This window comes from Salvia hispanica, chromosome 4 (genome assembly GCF_029641045.1).
Source record: "Salvia hispanica isolate PSC_SH4W2 chromosome 4, Shi_PSC_v1, whole genome shotgun sequence".
Classification (NCBI taxonomy): Eukaryota; Viridiplantae; Streptophyta; class Magnoliopsida; order Lamiales; family Lamiaceae; genus Salvia; species Salvia hispanica.
The window spans coordinates 5,411,123-5,427,301 of NC_142695.1; the positions used below are offsets into that span (position 1 = coordinate 5,411,123).

At 33.4% G+C, this 16,179-nt stretch overlaps 3 protein-coding genes across 3 annotated transcripts; 2 read left to right on the forward strand and 1 right to left on the reverse strand.

The window, feature by feature from the left end:
* The first annotated feature begins 2,062 nt into the window (after window positions 1-2,062).
* Window positions 2,063-3,236, forward strand: LOC125192972 (ethylene-responsive transcription factor RAP2-3). Its single transcript, XM_048090658.2, has 2 exons — window positions 2,063-2,282; window positions 2,550-3,236. Exons 1-2 carry the CDS (start codon window positions 2,117-2,119, stop codon window positions 3,074-3,076), a joined length of 693 nt encoding a protein of 230 aa, XP_047946615.1. The 5' UTR covers window positions 2,063-2,116; the 3' UTR covers window positions 3,077-3,236.
* Window positions 3,237-6,754: 3,518 nt separating this feature from the next.
* On the reverse strand, window positions 6,755-7,607 carry LOC148927124 (glycine-rich protein). The gene has a single exon (XM_089057234.1). The coding sequence runs from the start codon at window positions 7,492-7,494 to the stop codon at window positions 6,916-6,918; it is 579 nt and encodes a 192-aa protein (XP_088913360.1). The 5' UTR covers window positions 7,495-7,607; the 3' UTR covers window positions 6,755-6,915.
* Window positions 7,608-9,197: 1,590 nt separating this feature from the next.
* LOC125197409 (nuclear transport factor 2-like) lies at window positions 9,198-14,603 on the forward strand. The gene is made up of 8 exons (XM_048096147.2): window positions 9,198-9,279; window positions 9,910-10,100; window positions 11,610-11,904; window positions 11,984-12,358; window positions 12,541-12,662; window positions 12,846-12,911; window positions 14,041-14,104; window positions 14,189-14,603. Exons 2-8 carry the CDS (start codon window positions 9,912-9,914, stop codon window positions 14,377-14,379), a joined length of 1,302 nt encoding a protein of 433 aa, XP_047952104.1. The 5' UTR covers window positions 9,198-9,279; window positions 9,910-9,911; the 3' UTR covers window positions 14,380-14,603.
* The last annotated feature ends 1,576 nt before the right edge of the window (window positions 14,604-16,179 follow it).

Sequence of the window (16,179 nt, forward strand, 5' to 3'; positions counted from 1 at the left end):
GGGCCGGATCAAAAACTGAGTTGGGTCGGGCCACAATTGGGCTTCAGAGAAATAGGCCAGCCCATAATGAATTAATTAGTGGTATAAGTAATACTCCCTCCGTCTCATAAAGATTGTCCCATTTTGACCGGGCACGGGTTTTAAGAAATGTAATGAAAAGTGAGTTGAAAAAGTTAGTGGAATGTGGGTCCTACTTTTATATAGGGTCCATTACCAAAAATGGTAAAAAGTGAAATGAGACAAACTTTGTGGGACGGACCGAAATAAAAAAATAGGACAATCTTTATGGGACGGATGAAGTATACAACAAATACCAAATACATAGGTATATTCCTAGCATTAGACTTATTATGGATATTTAAAACATTGCAAATCTAAAATATTCCCTTCTTTGAATAAAATGATAAATGAATTTAATTATATTTTAATTATTAAAATACCATAAATATAGTATCATATACTCCCTCCGTCCCCGATTAAGAGTCACACTTTTCCATTTCGGTCCGTCCCCAATTAAGAGTCACACTTCATTTTTACCATAAATGGTAGTAGGTCCCACATTCCACTAACTCACTTCACTCACATTTTATTATAAAACCAATATAAAAAAGTGGGTTCTACATTCCACTAACTTTTTCAACCAACTTTTCTTTACATAAAACATGTGCCCGGTCATGACTGCCAATGGGAGAAGGAGGGAGTATACAACATGATATAGCTATTAGTAAGGTGGCTTCTGAAATTTTTGTATGGACTACTAACAAATAAAAGCAGTTTTCCTCATTATGCTCTTTTTTTTGTCACTCAATAATTATCTTTCTTACGCTGTTGCTGTTTGTTTTTATTTTTTGTCACTCAATAAAAGCAGTAGTACATTGCACATGATAAAGATCAATATTCCAAAAATAATAAGCCTATATAAGTATTTCAAGAGCTGATATTTATTTTTGGATAGTCTTATTATTAATGGTAATTCATAAAATAAACTGTACATGATGGTAGCAGTACATTGCACATGATAAAGATCAATATTCCAAAAATAATAGTAAGCTCTATGTATTTCAATTGAGTACAGTATTAATTTTGGATCGTCTCACTATTAATAATTCATAAAATATACGGAATCTTTCAAAACGGAAAAAGGGAATCGTGTCAGTAGAGTAATAGTACTACTTTAAGCGTAAAATACGGCTTTCTTTAATATGTGCGTCCAAAAAATAACGAACGCTTTCAATAGAACGTGTTTAAAAGTAAGGATTCCTTTCTAACTTGAACTGACGAAATAGTAAAACTATAGGAGATTTTCATTTTCGAAAAACATGATAAACTTTTTCTTAACTTTTGAGCCTTTTGATCCGTGAATTAATTGAAATATTGTAAATCATATAGCATTACAAAAGAAAAAAAAATTTAAAAATCTTTAAATCCAACCCAAGAAAAAATTGATGGATTATTTTGCATGTCACTATAATTGTTTAATTTATAATGCTAAACCTATAAATAAAGGGAAATAAGAGGAGTCTATTGGGAATTTTTATACACTACTACTATATGATATCAAAACTATAGGAGTATATAACACCACCAACACCAACTTTTTATAACTTGATTGATCCAATCAAAACATAATGCTACCCCATCTCCAATTTTCCTCAATAATCCTAAAATAATTATTAGTAGTACTTTTTTCTTTGAAAGGAGTATAAATATTTTTTTAGTAAAACCCAATTTATTAAAACACTGAAATAAAATCGAACCTAGATTCCAATATAGTACTACTACTAAAACTTTTTTCCTTGTGACTTCCTAGTACCAACTTGCAAGGATTTAAAGAAAAATAGAAATAAAAATAAAAGTTAACAAATCCAACTGCTGACATCACGCAAGGGCCCACATCACCTAATATCCAACCATCGAAATCTGGCCTGCCCAATCTCCACCGTAAGATCACAAACTTCCAAAAAATTAAATAGCAATTTAGTTTTAAATTTTTATCATGTGTCCTCTCATTTTTTTATAATTATAATCATAGCCAACCTAACCTCTATAAATCTAGAGAATTCATTCCTCCTCTCTCCATCTCTCTCTCTCTCTGGTTGAAGGAATACGTGAAAAGATGTGTGGAGGTTCAATAATTTCAGATGATCCAATCGTCAAGAAAAAAGGCAAACTAAGTCCAGATGAATTCTGGGCTCAGATTGATACCATTTCTGAGCTTTGGGGCTTCGATTCTTCAAATGATGATGTCCCAAAACAACCCAAACTATCCTCTATCACTAAAGGTTAGAACTTTGTGTTTTTTATTTTTAATTTATTTACTAAAAACTGGTTTTGAATATGTAACTTTGTGATTGTGTTGTTACAATTCTTTTTAAAGTCATAAACTTGTGCTAACTAATTAAATGTTGCAACAATTAATGTGAATGAAATCATGAATTGCACCAAGTAAATAAGTAGGGAATTGCTGAATTGGTGAGAGCAAACTAGCATAGAGCTTCAATTTCACTATATAGCTTTTATAATTTTAAATAAATTTTATGTTTATGTAGAGAAGTGTAAAAAGGGTGAGAAAGGCAATGTGAAGCCTAAGAAGAGCCAATATAGAGGCATAAGGCAGAGGCCATGGGGAAAATGGGCAGCTGAAATCCGTGACCCGAAGAAGGGAATTAGGGAGTGGCTCGGAACGTTCAACTCGCAGGAGGAGGCCGCCCGAGCCTATGATAGAGCGGCTAGGCGCATCCGAGGCAACAAGGCCAAGCTCAACTTTCCCGACCATCGTGATCAGCCACCAATGCCACCGGAGCAACCACCGCCCAAGAGGCTATGCGTTGCTGCTCCGGAGCAGCCAATTGTGCTGAGCCCAGAGGAAACCTACAGCTTCGAGAGTATAGAGTCTCAGGCGATCAAGGATGAGCTGTCGAGCTTGGAAAGCTTCTTAGGGTTGGAGCCGACTCATCCTCAGACACCCGAGCCGCCCATGTTCTCAGCCCGGTTCGAGTTGGATGAGCCGGTTGGCTTGGTTGATGGATGGTTGGATGAGTTTGTTGCACTAGGACAAAGCAATATTTTCTTCTAGATGGATCAATCCTAAGGGAGTAATAAACTTACCCTAAATAAAAACTATGCATGTTATGTTACTTATGTTGTGTTTGTGCGAGATTTGACGCTTTATGCTTCCTTTTTCAATGTACAAACTTTTCCAATTAAGGTGTTATTACTATATATTGAGTGTGTTATGTGTGTGCTCTTGATTGTTTAATTCAACAATATTCCAAATCGAATTCATGGCATTTACCAATTAGTCATCCTTAATAAATTATTGATAGGAGCATGGACGAATTTTGTGCAAAAATAGAGGTATCAATAATAGTGTTTCTTGAGATTATACCATGTAACAATTTTATATATCTAGAGAATCTAGTGGCTGCCTTATATAAATAATATAGTACACGATGACGGTTGAATGGGGACGAAATGTGTGCTTTATAATTCGAATAATGCTGCTAACATAAGCATACAATCTACAGTCAAATCACTAATTCAAATCATATAGTTCAAAAAACAAAAATGACGCGACTCCTTGAATAAATAAATGTGCCATTCCCTTAATTGATGGTAGGCTCCAATCATTCATTATGAGCACATAAATATACACTTAATAAATTTGAAAGAGCGTGGCAAGCACTTTTCCAAAATTATTATTCCAATTTTACTTAATGAGAACACACGACGGCTTCACTATTTTTATGTTACTTATACCCATAAAATAGCATAAAATAAAATCAAAAGGATCAGGGTAAGAGTCGTAGTATGACGTGGATTTTCGTATCCAAATCTAAAATCAATAGTACTATTAATTTTGGTCTAGAAATTTATACTTAATCATACAGAAAGCTATAGAAGAAGCAGCTGCCTCTACATATTTAAAGAGAGTTTAAGCGAACAACTAAATTTCAAAGAAAAAGACTTCCAATCTCAACAAAAAAAAGTATTCCAGTCTCACTTAGACTTTTGGTGTGGGTAAAAATAAAATTCACATCTTTGCAAGGAAAGTGACACCGCAAGCATAGAAAGGCACTCCATTCATGCACCAAGGGGACTATTTGGCAATAAATAAGTAAACAAAATATATCAACACAAACTTTGAAATATATACCAAGAATACCTGCATAATGTTATATGAACCCAACAAACTTTCAACGATAAATTTGAATAAATTTACCAGACTTCAAAGCTGTCAAAATAGTCCAATCTGCCACTGCTAACTTCAACATCTTTTCTGGAAAATGAGAGCATGAGATATCCATATACCAAAAACAGGGCCATTACCTGCTTAAGCTGATAAAACTGAATAGGGGTGTAAGGGACAACAATGATATTGCCGGTTACATTATTCGTTACAGTTTCAAAAAAGCAGTTGGATGTTCATCAAAGTTTCAAGAGGAATGTATAATGTTTACCAAACCAAGAATGAGTCATATGCAGGGCTAACAAATCCAGCAATCACTAAAATCTGAACATGGACAACTATATTTCATAGAAGTGTAGCACAAAGATGGAAGGCCACAATTATCACATTAGCATCATGTATAAAGAAAAATAATGCTTAATAAAAGATCATGATGTATGTGAAGGATGGGTGATACAAACAGGGATTAATAATTCCTAGTTGAAAACCTTACTACAACATGGATTTATTAATATTGGAATAAAATAATGGGACACATAAAGGGGAGATGCATGAACCTGAGATGATGCATCAAATGAAAATCTAAGTGGGGCCATATATAGGGCCAACCATATGCAAGCAAGTTCCAAAATGCCAAAGCTTATTCCTGAAATTTAGTGTCATTAATCAAAAGATATTCCCAACTGCTCGAAGCTTCATCTGCATAATACTATTAATTATTTCCTAAGACAGTGGGTCATCAATCAACATTATTCCTACTTTTTGTTTTTGGAGAAAACTGGTTATAAAAATACTAGTACTCCGTATCAAACATTTCATATTCTAATCAATTAACTAATCTAATCATCTCTAATCATGGATAGGATTTCCTCCTATGCCCTGTAGTTCAAGTAAGCTTTTCTCTCCAGATTCAGACATTGTGCAAGTTCGCAACCCATTTCTATGGATGCTATATCATGTTTATAATAAACAAGAACTGAAACAGTCATCAAATTGATCATTCTGAACCCTTTTCTTCATCAAATTGATGAGCTTTTCTACTTCTACAGCTAGTTCTAATGTTCTATAGTGAAGTGACAAGCCAATCAAAAATAATACTCCCTCCATCCCAAAAGAATATGCACTTTGGGTTCAGCACGGGTTTTGATGCAAAAATGGTAGAGTAAGAGAGAGGTAGAGAGAAAAAGTAATTAAAGTATTGTTAGTGGAAAATGGGTCCCACCTTGAGAGAAAAGAGTTTCTAAAATTAGAAAGTACGTATTTTTGTTGGACGGACTAAAAAAGGAAATAGTGCATATTCTTGTGGGACGGAAGGAGTACTTTGTAACTCACTTGATTAGAAGATACTTTATCACTAATCCCTACTAAATACAAAAAACTATACCATAAAAACAGAAAAGTTACGAAAAGGATAATGTTCAAGAGCAATCAAGAGAACTCATCCCAAAAGACTAGCCTCTTAGGAGAGAGAACTCATTAAGTCCATAAACTCCACACCGGTTGCTCTTACGACCGATGTGAGACATTAAGTCCGTATCAGATAACATACCCTTCTTCTTGGCAAAAAGCAAGTCAGTCATGTAACTGGAAACACATTTTCTTCGCTCATCTTTCTCTTCATGTATATAGTCATTAGTAGCCTATTCAGTCTACAGACAATACAATATCATTAGCCAACATCTAACTGAAGATAAACAAATCATAAAGTTATCAAATCTTGGAGTAGGCAAACTATACACATAAAAAGCCTTAAGAGTTCAGCCTAAGGAAAGAACTTGATATGAACCTCCCAGAGTAATTGGTTTTCGTAATTGATAAAATAGTGAAGGCCAACACCATTAAGATACAAATCTAAGGATTTAGTTAATTCTCTTGTACAAAATGATGAAAGAATTCAAACCACATACAGTATCAAGAAGTAGTGAGATCCAGTAAATAGTAAATACATCATGACAAAATAATGTAAACAGATAAAGACTTCCAGTCTGATCTTGGAGCAATACCCAGTAGCATAATACCGTCTACTTAAAGAGTGTCTAACCCAAGCATCTATTGGATCTTATTCAAACTTTAACTGCGCTAGATGTACCAATTATAGATAGCATAGTATCTGCAAAGACGTGCAATATCCACGGGAAAGAACTATCAAATGTTAACATTTTGTCACAAAGTCTAACAACCTCTTGACCACAATTTACAAAATAATCCCAAGATTCAGTAACACAAACAAAACCCTCAATCTCCCAGCAAATCATAGTTTCGTTTACATATTCAGGTGTAGCCAGATCAACAAATAGAATATCCTCCTACAATGTGAATCACCTTTTCATGAATCCTACACCAATCTACAGCCAACATCCAAGCAAAAGTGCAAAACTCAGTCGAAATAAGGAACTCATCATGACTAAAGCCAGCAACAAAATTGAATCTTTTCAAAACTCTACTACCAAAGGATTGAATAAGTTTCTAAAAATGCTATATTAAAACAATAGTCAAGCTCATCTAGGTCTGTCGACAATCGTGACTGAGACATGCCCTGCTATATTATTCCAAATAAACAATCTCTAAATCAATAGTTTGTAGAAATTGCATAAATAGCAAATTATGATTCAACAACCTTTCACCAAAGGCAATTAGATAAATATATACACACCATTATTTACACCAATTACAGAAAACTAAACCACCTAAACTTATTTAATGCAATGCATATTCATTTCAATCGTCTAGCAGACCGGAGTCAATTGCATTTGTAGCTTTTCCCGATCACCAAAACCATCAGCAACCAACTTAACCACCTTCTTCACCGCAAAATGCAAGCAATTCGACATTGCAATCCAACACAATACCTCATAAACAACATCAAACGCCGGATCATGTATCGAATTATTCGGATACTCTTCCCAATCAGCCCCTCCGTAGCCACCAAAATTCCACCCCTTGCCCCCACCCCCACCGCCACCTCCCCCAAAATATCCACCACCATTATTGAAATCCCCTCCATCACCACCGAAAACAAAACGCGCATCCTCGTTTCCGAAATCGCCGCCATCATCAGCCGTGATCTTCCGCTTCACGCGGCGGGATCTCCGGAGCCGCCGCCTCGTGAGCGTCCGCGTGGGCGGCGGAGAAGCAGCCGAGATTTGGAACGGAGGCGGCGATTGCGATTGCGATGATTGATCCGGTGACGTGTCGTGGAGGGAAAGAACGTTGTGCGGGCGATTGAGGAGGAGGCTCGAAAAGCCTAGCGACTGCGCTGAGTGAGCGATCGATGAAATCGCGTCGGAAACGATGGCGATCTCCATTGAATTTGACGGTGAATTGGAGAATTAGGGTTAGGGATTGGGGAGGTTTGGCGTAGATTTTTCTTAGAAGGAAGATGAAAATGAAAAGAAGCTTGAAATTGTGGAAGGGAATATTTTGTTGTTATTCAAATTTTCCCGGTAAAATGGGCTATTTGACCAACAATTTGGGCTCAATCCTACTCAATGCCCTCTAGCTTTGGGCCCACTTATATTTCTTAAGACAAAATTTTATTATATTTGATATCACATTATTTTACAATATTTAATTTTCGGATGAAGAAATGACTAGCATATATAACTAATAAAGATATTATATAAAAATACAACCAATAAAAATAACTTAATATATATACAATTAATTTTTTTAGTGCTATCATTAAACAAATACAAAATGATTATTGCAATTTACATTCAATTATCATATTATTAAATCATCTATAAATTTTTAAATTATTAAAACGACTGCGCGTGTATATATTTAGTTTTTTAATGTTATTATCTAATGGAATAATAATAGTCATTCACATTCAATTATTTTTTTATTACTAAACAACTACTAAACATTCAAATTTTAAAAACGACTACATACTTATATTATTAATTTTTTAATATTATAATTAACAAAATATGAAATAATCATATTCATTCGCGTCCAATTATTTAATTATCAATTCAACTTTAAACTTATAAGTTATATAAACGACTGCATGTATATATTTAATTTCTTATTGTTATCATCAATGATATAATAATAGTCATTTACGTCCAATTACTAAATATAGTTATTATAATTCCAAGTTAGAAAAACGACTACATGCATATATATTTAATTTTTTAGTGTTATCATCAAATAAAATAATAATAGTCATTCACATCCAATTACTAAATAATTATTGTAATTCCAAGTTATAAAAATGACTACATGCATATATAATTAATTTCTTAGTGTTATCATCCATCCAGTGAAATACGATATTCATTTGCATCCAAGTATTTTATTATTAATTCACCTTTAAAATTATAAGTTATATAAACAAATGCATGTGAATTAACTTAATTTCAAAACTTTATTATCCAACGGAATATTAGTAGTTATTTACATCCAATTATTTTTCATTACTAAATAATTCTTATATTCTAAGTTATAAATGACTGCATATGTATTAACTTAATTTATAAATGTTATCTTCCAATAGAATAATAATAGTCATTCGCATCCAATTATTTTTTTATTACTAAATAATCTTAAAATTCTAAATTATAAAAATAACTACTGTAATTAATTTCTTAATGTTATCATCCAATCATCCAATTAAATAATAATAACAGTTATTCATATCCAATTAATTTTTTATTACTAAATAATTATTAAAATTCCTGTTATTAAAACGAGTACATGAATATATAATTAATTTGTTAATATTATAATCCAGTGAAATAATATCAATAGTCACTGTAAATAATTGTGTAATCCGGCCTTATAAGAATGTAATTTAGATTAAATATTTAGTAATCACGTAATTTAGATTAAATATCTATACTGTTAATTAGTAGACTAGAGTAGTGAACTCATATTATTGGAATCATATTAAATATCTATAATTGCAGTTAATTTCATAGCTAATAAGTTGTGCGTCAATAAAAAATGAAAACCAAATTATATAAAGAATTGAATCTCCCATAACACTATACTGCTGCATCCTCACTTCTCTCTCCATTGTGTTGAAAACTCCTTCCCGCCTTACTCATTTCGCCTCTACTCCCAAATCAAGTTCCTTCACTCAGGTAAACACCGATTTATCCACCGAATTCGATCATGCTAGCTCCTTTTTGCAACATCATAACTGGAAAATATCAACATTATTGCTCGCACTTTTTCGATTGATCAAGAATTTGTACTACTTGTTTCATTGTGAGATTTTCTTAATAAGCTCTCTACTTGTTTAATTGTGTTTTGCTTTTGATTATTCTTCGCGTTTTGATCTGTTGGTTGAATCAGTAAAATTGTGCGTTACTGTGAGATTTATGTGGAAGCTGAGAAATATAGCGCCAAATTTGTGGAGGTGCAATTAGGGGTTATGGTATGCCCAAGAAATATAGCTATGATGGTTTTTAAGAATGTGATCTTCGTTTGTATTCCTTTCAGTTTATGTAGATTTTTTTTGTTTACACTATTTCTTGTTTTCTGTTTTGAATCTTGATATTGATTTTTCTGTTTTGTTGCACTAGAGTCTAGAATGTGGTATTCCGCCTGTACTTAATGATGATTATTTGGTTAGGAGTTTATTTGGGTTTTAGTTATTGCCAATATCTGTCCCATTCGCTTCTGATTCAGTAAACACCTCATGATAACCTTAAATGGTATATTTCCAAGGTGATTTTTCCCTTACTATTCATTTTTGGAACCCTCCTTAGGAATGGCCACACAAAGTGAGCATCCTGTGCAACAAGGTCCGAGTGCTGAAGGGGTTGCACATTCTTTTATTCAGCAGTATTACACTTTACTCCATCATTCTCCTCAGCAGGTTTACCTATTTTACCGAGATACAAGTATTTTGAGTCGGCAGGATCTTAATGGTCTCATGAGAACTGTGACAACCTGTAACGTGAGTCCAGTTTTCTTTCATTTCCATTACTTGTGAGTATGTGCAGTTTACTTTATCAAAGTTTACTCTACGGCCAGATGGCCTGCTGTGTAAAAATTAAGTATGCTTGAAATCTTTTTTATGCCTGTATGTCATGATTTGAAATTTTACCATATAGCAATAGCATGAACTTGCAACATTAAGATAAGGCACTGCATCATTTCTTTATCGCATTTAAAAAAACTTTATTATTCAAGCATTATGGTTTATATAAAAATTTGCATAAGTAGGTATTGTTTCTAAAGTTTCACCAACAATAGATAAACCATGATAACCATCAACATCCACTGAAATCCCGTCTTTTTTTTTCAATAATAATTCAGAAAAGAGTATCTGAGGAAATGAGAATCAGAAAAGTAATGTAATGTAATAAATGATTATATAAAAACAAAGAGATTTCATCATAATATAAATTTGTTTATATTGAACTAGAACTTTATGGAGTATACTATAGTATGACTATAAAAAATTCTTAGAGACGAATTGAGTTATCAATAATTAGTTGAGATGAATATGACCTGTAGGGGTTGTTAGGTTTGCAAGATTGTATCTCGGGATTAAATATGTAGTGTGTTTGGTTTGTGAGATTGAATCACACAACTCAATCATAGATGAATAATCATGTGATAATTAGTCATAACCGACCTCCTCCAACTAAAATAATCTCACAACTCAATCTTAGATCATTTCTTGGTACTATTTTATGTAGTAAACTGAACACCACCTTAGTGTTTGTTTCTTTTCCAAGTGGTGTTAGAATTTTTTTGTATTATTGCTCTTTCGTTGGTTTCATCTTTTAGTTATAGTAATTTCACAATAAACATATTTTGACAGAGCTTTATAATAATTAAATTTAATCCTGTTCATATGAGAAAACTCTGATTATATAAAGATTGAAAATCTTTATGAACTTTTCTTGGAATAACCCATTTTTAAAAGTTACTTGTACTCCATTATCTATGCAAAGTTCAGCTTAGTTTATTACTTCATTATATAATGTTCTATACATTGATGAATGTCATCAAAGAAGAAACTGAAATTTACATTATTTTTTATTTGTAAAGTGGTAATTTTCTTAAGGATGACCATAAACATTCTCATCCAAAAACTTGACTGTCATTCAATTCTTTTATTTTTTACCAGCCTTTATGATATCTACATACCTGAGATTGCATGATTACATCCTTATTCATTTTTCTATGCAAGTGATGTATCTATAAGTACTTTTAGAGATTTTACTTCTCGACTTTTCTGCACTGCACTGCAGTTAATACGAGATACTTGTTCAGTTTCCTTGTATCTCCCTTAAGCCTAAGCTTTGTGTACTTTATTTTGCACATACCTTAATTGCTATGACTCATGCCCCTTCTTTTGATCAACCAAGATAACCTCACCATTATTCACAAGTTTAGCTTCTAATCATTATGGGAGGTTTAATAAAGTTAATGCTGTAGTCTTGTTCTTTACCAGTGCATAAATGACGAGATATGTAACTTGGACTACATCAACTACAAGACAGAGATTAAATCTGCTGATTCTCAGGATTCTTTTGAGGGTGTCATGGTCCTTGTGACTGGCTGCTTGACGGGAAAGGACAACATGAGAAGGAAGTTTGTGCAAACATTTTTCCTTGCTCCTCAAGACACAGGATACTATGTTTTAAACGATGTTTTTAGGTATGTGGAGGAGACTACATCAGATGGTCTATCAGAGATGGCTACTGTAGCTCATGACACCCCATCAAGTGCTTTGACACAAGATCCAGGTCAGCACTTCTCGTTGTAAAATCTCTGAGCAGATGTCTTTCCAGGATGGCTTTCTAATCTTTGCCAATTTGTTTTCAGAACCTGCACAAGTGATTGATCCCCCCAAAAAAGAAAATATAACTTATGCAGCGGAAATTAAGATTGCTAAGAAGAAAGAGAATGACCAAGTGACTGATGAGAGCGCAGCTAGTCACCCTAGAGAAACTGTGGTGGCAGAAGAACCAATTAGTTCTGCATACCCAGAGGATTTCCCAAAAATATCAAATGCTTCAATAGTTGGTGCTCAAACAAAGAAGGGACCTACCAAAGTGTATACTCCTCCTGCAGCAAGAGTAGCTTCTACAAATACTGAGAAGCAATCAAGTATTCCTGTTGCTGAGGCTTCAGTTTCTGAAGCATCAAAGAACCGTGCAACTGTTAATGCCCCAGAAACCGATTATGCCCATGATGAAGGTATTTTATCTTTTTTGGTGGTATTTTACCTTTTTTGGTGGTATTTTACAACATTCAATAGGAAAACTTAAGGAAGCAAAGACCTCTATGATTGAAGCTAACAGTTGAACATATGCCAATTCTTATACTTGTGCCCTTATTTGACAAATCATATTAAATTTGTGTGCGCTTGTTTCTTACAGTTGAAGGTCATTCTATATACATCCGGAATTTGCCTCTAAATGTAACTGTTGATCAGCTTGAAGCTGAATTTGCAAAATTTGGACCTATTAAGCAAAGTGGGGTCCATGTCCGCAGGAACGAGGTTAGTGGTTAATCATACTGTAGGTTTCTACTGCATTGTTCTTTCCTTTTAAGCTAACACTGATGTTAAAAAAGTTTGTTATTACATGAAGTATCTTGCATACGTGGTGTTTCTTACCCTTGGAAGTCCATTTTGCATCTGCTGGACACTTTGTGTATAATGCTATAATTCCTATCTTTGCAGCTACAAAGATTCTGTTTTGGCTTTGTTGAGTTTCTAGAGTTCAGCTCCATGCAGAGTGCAATCAAGGTATGCGCTCTTTTTATTGTTAACAGGCTACCAAAGTTTGTCCTTCGTTCTTGACAAAGCTATTGGTCTTCCAAAAACCAGCCTCCTTGATGTTCTTAAGTTCAAATTTTAAGTCCTTAAATTTCAAGCAAGTTAGCTTTGTTGGATATTGAAGATCTTATATTTGAAATACACATTCTAGTTGGTGCAAAGATTACCTTCTCTATGATGAGATTGCAGACAGTTCTGTTTTATGCCTTGCTAATATGGAAACTATTTTAACTTTTTTTCTTCCCTTTTCTTCCAGTTATTCATGTTCCCCCAAACCTTCAGAATGTAATTTTAGTCCTGGACCACAATGGCACCGTTTAATTCTTTCTGCTACATTTTCCTTGCAATTGCCTTCCTAAATCTCACGCCCTAGAGATTGAGGTTTTGAGCCATCTTATTCCATGAGAATCATGCAATTCAGACCTAGCATAGCATATCAATCATTTTCCCGGCAATGCTTGTTCAATTGATTTTATTACCATGATTTATAGCATCCGAATTGTTTTGTTCTGTGTTTAGCGTTTAGCAGCAGAACAGATACCAGGACTATTGAAACTTCTCAATCTTATTTCATCTCATTTCAAAAGCTTAAAGATTGATTAGTGATTTCAAGCATTGTCGATGTTATAACTATATAGAATAATCATAATTCCCATTCTGCCGCCATTGCTGTAATCAGGAGTTGCACCTATGAGTTGAAAACAGTGATTTGTTTTTCCTCCGATAAATGAGTACATTGGATGGACATGAATCAGGTTCAATAGTCAGTATGCTTTATGTTGATGCAAAATGTTGCTTACTTTTATTTTCTATTTCACCTATAATCATTATACCCCTACATATTTTGTCCAAGCTGTTCACTGTTTCAAATGTTGCTGAAGTATATGCATTCTCTTGTTGTTACCTCTGAATGCTTTGAATGCACATTCGTATATAGATTGGAAATTTTGTCAAAGAAAAGTTGGTTTCGATGCTCAACTTTTGTTTAGCTCTCCAATACGTGACGTATCATATTGTCATAATAACTTCTGGGAATTCATGATATGAACATTAGATGATCTTCATAGTCTATGTTTAATGTCAATTGTTTACATTTCAGGCTTCTCCTATAACTATCGGGGGCCATCAAGCTACTGTGGAGATGAAGAGAAGCACATCTCGAGGTGAGCCCAGAGCCATCAACTTTTCATTTCCACAGTTCTATGCATGTGATACTTGATAAACTGATCCTGACATTTTCTATGCAGTTGGCAGCGGGAGGGGTCGTGTTAGCTCTCAAAGGGGAGGGTTTCATGTTGAAAACTTGAGGGGTCGTGGAAACTTCAGAGGTGGTCGGTTCTCTGCGAGGGGTGATGATGATAGTAGCTTCTGGGATCATTTCAGCAGTGGTGGAGAAGGCTATCGCCAACAGGGAAGAGGACGGGGCAGCCCTCGTTAGATTGAATGTGTGATGTATGTGGTGGCAATTTTGACAGATTCTGTTACCTGAATCATATGTTGGTATATAGTCGTTTGACTCACTTGTGTTAATATTAGTCAATTTTCTTCCTTGATTTGGTTGGCTTCTAGTATAGAAATTAGTCAGTCAATTCTTTCTAACTGATTTTTGTGTAGAAACGAATTCTTAATTCTGATTTCACCATGTATTTTTGTGAATCTATGACCACTTTGCCTGTATTACAACTTATTAGTTAGGTGTTGTTCGGTTGTCATGACGTCTTATCCATTTAAGATTAAGTCGCGGGCTTATTTTAGTTGGAGAGAGTGACCATGACTAATTATTATTACTATAAGATTATTCATCTAGGATTAAGTTGTGGATGATCTTAACATAAGATAGTATTGATTTTTAGTTAAATTAATTTTTAAACTTTGCAATTTTTTGATCTACGGTGTCAAAGGTTAAGAAAATTATGAGACATTTATTATTAATTTAATTTATAATTCATGGCATTGACATGCACAAAGTCATTTCGAGAAGAATGCCAAATACTACACGACCTTCTATAAATATCAATTCCATTCATAAAAAATATCATTAAAAATTATACTCTACTCTTTGTGTGATCGATTTTTACATTCACGTTTTAAGGTGAAAATAATATAAAATCGGACAAGTATGTATATTTTATAATACCCAATTTTCACAAAAATAATGTAGATATAAGTATTATTTCTAATTTCTATACTATTAGTATTTGGTAGCATAACATAGCATAGCATGCATGTCTTGGTGAATGATATGAGCTAATTTAAATGACCGGTAACTCTTTACAAAATGTGAAACTCGACTCCCACTTTGATTCAGCATGCAAAAGATGTATAACTAGTTGTGAAATTAAAGGTAAAATATTCGAACATGATTTGCCTTTTCGCTCAATTAAAGTTAGGTAGAATCATAATAAATTGACAATTAAACTAAAGTTTTAAACATTTTCAATCACATCTCATATAAAAATGTTAATAATGATTTTTAATCATTTTAATGTGAAATTATTTTTCACAGCGATCTAACTATAAGTGAGTCCTCTTTTAATCGTCCCACTATGAGCAAGTCGTATTCATTTTCGAACCATTCCATATGAGTCATTTCATTTCACTTTCTAGGAAAAAAACAAACACATTTACTTTTTCTTACTTTTTCTCCTTATTTTATCCCCCGGCCTTTTTTATATCTCTTCACTTAATATACTAGTATAATTTTCATTAACATTATACTAGTACGAAGAAACATCCCATTTATGGCAGGACTAAGATGCATTATTTTTCATTAAAATTGTTTAATAAAACCGTACATACCAATATTTCGTGTGATAATAGATTGAATCACTTACACATGAATAATTTGAATCATTTACACTAGTGAAAAATTTACAAGGATTATCGTTCAATAGTAATTAAACAAGCGTAGGTTTACACAATTAAAATCGAAATTGCATGTTTGGTGTTTAATAGAGAAGAAGCCGCCGATGCTATGTTATTTAATTCAATAAATTTAAGTCCAACAACAACTTGTCTTACACAAACAAGTCAACTTCGATAAATTTATTAGTTGTTCGATATCGTAAATACGCATTTATCCACGTTGGAATGACTGAATTATTTTATGAAAAAATTGAAAAAAGTTGAATTTGAGGTGAAATTGAATTGATTGTTGTATTATACCACTACCATTAATGATACCCTCGTTTTTTCACCACTGCTAAATTACTTAATTTGTCATTAATTAACATTACTA